This window comes from Lottia gigantea (assembly GCF_000327385.1).
Source record: "Lottia gigantea unplaced genomic scaffold LOTGIsca_19, whole genome shotgun sequence".
Classification (NCBI taxonomy): domain Eukaryota; kingdom Metazoa; phylum Mollusca; class Gastropoda; family Lottiidae; genus Lottia; species Lottia gigantea.
In genome coordinates, this window is record NW_008708358.1 from 3,456,410 (window position 1) to 3,460,355 (window position 3,946).

The 3,946-nt window shown below is 32.3% G+C and overlaps 1 protein-coding gene across 1 annotated transcript; it reads left to right on the plus strand.

The window, feature by feature from the left end:
• Positions 1-284: 284 nt before the first annotated feature.
• LOTGIDRAFT_114571 (hypothetical protein) lies at positions 285-888 on the plus strand (the record flags this gene model as incomplete). Its single annotated transcript, XM_009052871.1, has 2 exons — positions 285-493; positions 618-888. Coding segments are annotated over 2 exons (480 nt in total), but the record flags the coding sequence as incomplete, so codon positions are not given.
• Between the last annotated feature and the right edge of the window lie 3,058 nt (positions 889-3,946).

Below are 3,946 nucleotides of genomic sequence, written 5' to 3' on the forward strand. Positions count from 1 at the left end.
TGAATAATACTTACAGTCAACTTGGTACAAATCCACATTTAGATGGTTCATTTGTGTTTTATTTTTTCTGTGTTGGACATAAAGAACATGAAACAATATATCTAGATTTACATGTCATTTGGATTAATAATGTTCAATCGATATCAATTTTCTATATTGTACATACCCTATCAGGAAGGTTTCACAAACAAGCCACAACCATTCTGTCACTTATATAGGTTTAACTGTGATATACCAGTATTAATTTCTCAGCTACATGTATTGTGTATTGTATTCAGTCTCCCATCAGCTACATGTATTTGTATTGTATTCAGTCTCCCATCAGCTACATGTATTTGTATTGTATTCAGTCTCCCATCAGCTACATGTATTTGTATTGTATTCAGTCTCCCATCAGCTACATGTATTTATATTGTATTCAGTCTCCCATCAGCTACATGTATTTATATTGTATTCAGTCTCCCATCAGCTACATGTATTTGTATTGTATTCAGTCTCCCATCAGCTACATGTATTTGTATTGTATTCACTCTCTCCCATCAGCTACATGTATTTGTATTGTATTCACTCTATCACATCAGCTACATGTGTTTGTATTGTATTCAGTCTCCCATCAGCTACATGTATTTGTATTGTATTCACTCTCCCATCAGCTACATGTATTTGTATTGTATTCACTCTCCCATCAGCTACATGTATTTGTATTGTATTCACTCTCCCATCAGCTACATGTATTTGTATTGTATTCACTCTCCCATCAGCTACATGTATTTGTATTTGTGTTGTATTCACTCTCCCATCAGCTACATGTATTTGTATTGTATTCAGTCTCCCATCTACACGCTGATTTGCCACTCTATCACACTGTACAATTTCAATGTTAACTAGTTGCCAGTGTTGTATGGATATTGATAGTTTGTATAGACAGTTGAATTGATGAGATATAACTATTAATTTGTAAATAATATTCTCATAAGTTATGATGCTAATAATTGTGATAGATATTTAACAGTGTAGAAATATTCCATATTTAAATTGGAAGTTTGTGTGTGTAGTAATATATGATAATTCCTTGTCATAGAACTATATGGCTATAACTGAATTTTTTCTTGAAATTTACTGTACAAGAAAAAGGCAAAATCTCACACTAGAAAGGTAATATCTACAGAGAAGGCCCTTTGTTGTCAATCAATGAATGCACTATTTGTAAATCTATCAAAGTTAGAGAGTTCAAAATGAGTGTAAACAAGTATATTAAAAGCATCTAACTCTATAATTATAAAAAAAACAGTTTTTAGTCATAACTACCACTTATAAACACTATAGTTCTATTACATCGATTTATAATATGTAAATATAGCAAATAATAGGTTCAAAATTTGTATCTGAGTACATATTGTTTCAAATCTATGCATTTAAATTTTTTTTTCTTGTATTCTTTAAATGACAGATCGTAATGATAGAAATTCTATCTTATTTAACTGTGTTTTTTTTTTCATATATATTTTTCTTAATTTGCAATGTGTAATATGTCTGATTATGTTAATTGCAATGTGTAACATGTCTAATTATGTTAATTGCAATGTGTAACATGTCTAATTATGTTATTTGCAACGTGTAACATGTCTAATTATGTTAATTGCAATGTGTAACATGTCTAATTATGTTTATTGCAATGTGTAACATTTCTAATTATGTTAATTGCAATGTGTAACATGTCTAATTATGTTATTTGCAACGTGTAACATGTCTAATTATGTTATTTGCAATGTGTCACATGTCTAATTATGTTAATTGCAATGTGTAACATGTCTGATTATGTTATTTGCAATGTGTGACGTTATGTGTTCTGAATATAATTAATTGCAATGTGTAACATGTCTAATTATGTTTATTGCAATGTGTAACATGTCTAATTATGTTAATTGCAATGTGTAACATGTCTAATTATGTTATTTGCAATGTGTAACATGTCTAATTATGTTAATTGCAATGTGTAACATGTCTAATTTATGTTATTTGCAATGTGTAACATGTCTAATGATGTTATTTGCAATGTGTAACATGTCGAATTATGTTATTTGCAATGTGTAACATGTCGAATTATGTTATTTGCAATGTGTAACATGTCTAATTATGTTAGTTGCAATATAAATTATGTGTTGAACTAACCAATCAAAATATAGGTGTATAATTATTAATCAACCAAAGATATATTATATTTTCAGTGACTATACAATACAATTATATTATATTGTGTACATTATTGTCTATAGTAAACTGTCTCACAATAGTTTCATTTTACTTCTAATCGGGTAACAAGCATCCCTTCCCCCTTTTCTCAATAAACACATATCTAATGCTTGCTGCACACACCAGCTTTTGGCAAAATATTATCTGCGTTTTCAGTATCCATTTCTCAATTCCACGTGTAATAAATTATCTTCACGAGCAGCCACCAACACACCTCGGACAGACAAGTAGTGTTTTCGAAGGCTCTCGGCTTCGGTGCTCGAGGTATTGCTTCGACGAACATCTCAACTATTCAAAATTTTCGGCAAAAAACCCTGCCTCCCCTCCCCCCCTCCCAACACCCCCTACTCTCCAACAGACCTTTGGCCCGTACTCCTATGACTGTATTCCCCTAAACAAATCCAAATGTGATTATTCAAGATGTAAAAGAATTCATTATGACATTTGTTGTCTGATATTCACCGGATAAAGACCTGACGGTAAAAAAAAGAGCCATTGTCTACAGTCTTTGTGTTTTATTTTCTCTTATTTATTCGTTTTTATTTTTATAGAATAATTTTTATTGTTCTGCGGCAACTTGTCAACAGAAGTTTGTAAATGCCTCGAGACAGATTGTTTCAAAGGAAACTGGATAATAAGAGTAAATAAAAGACTTAAAACATGTATATTTCTTCCTCGTTTAAAAAACATCTTTCCTCTGATAAAGCCTTGAGCTGTACCACAACGTGTCCTTAGCCTAATGAAAGGTCTGGGGGTACATCCACGACACATGGTACTATTTTTTGATAAGCTTTGTCAACTCCGTATCCCTTTTAAAGAGTCCATCAATGTGGCGTTCTGCACCACGGCCAGTTAGAGCGTTGATTCTTTACATAGTGTCATTTGCTTGCTTGTGGTCGTGGGTTCTAATCTTGGTCGGGGTATGAAAATCTCATTACCCTGAAAAAGTCATTTTCACTCACATTGTTCTAGTCCAGCCAGCTTAAAATGGTACGGATAACCCAGGAAAGATCAATGCCAATAGGTTTGTCCAATGACCAGCTGGTAGAAAGGAACCTTTTTTGATCTTATGCTATTCTCCTTATTTGGTGTGTCAACTTGACATTGGTCTTTGAAGATCCCGCATAACAAATATCGTTTTTTATTATATTGCACAGTCAATTCAAATCTGACATAAAAGATAAGAATGACTTGAGACAAAAGGGAAATATTTATCTTGGTTGAGTCAAGAGTTTGTAAGTTATGTCTAGAAAGTGAATCGGTAATGGAAATGGGCAGACATAAGTTTATAAAAATGCTGGACACTTTTTAAGGCCTCGCTGTACAATAAAAACTAAATGGATATGATAATTAGAATGGATTGGCGTACAGCGAGTTGGCGATTTATCACGAGAATATTCGACACCAACATCTCTTTAATACTCCCCTGGCTTTATGAATGGTTTTAGACTAGAATTGTGTATGTAAGAATCAATAAGCAAGTTAGTTTCAGAGGATTTAAACATTAGCCAATTAATTATAACTAACGAATTTCTTTAAAAGGAATGATTAGAGATGATGTAAAGATGACATTAGACTATGGAAATTATAAATTGTGTCAAATTATACCTCTAGGAAATGATAAATCTATGAAGAAACAAGGAATTATCATTCCAAACACCCCCCCCCCCCCCCTTCCCCAAAAAAAAATATT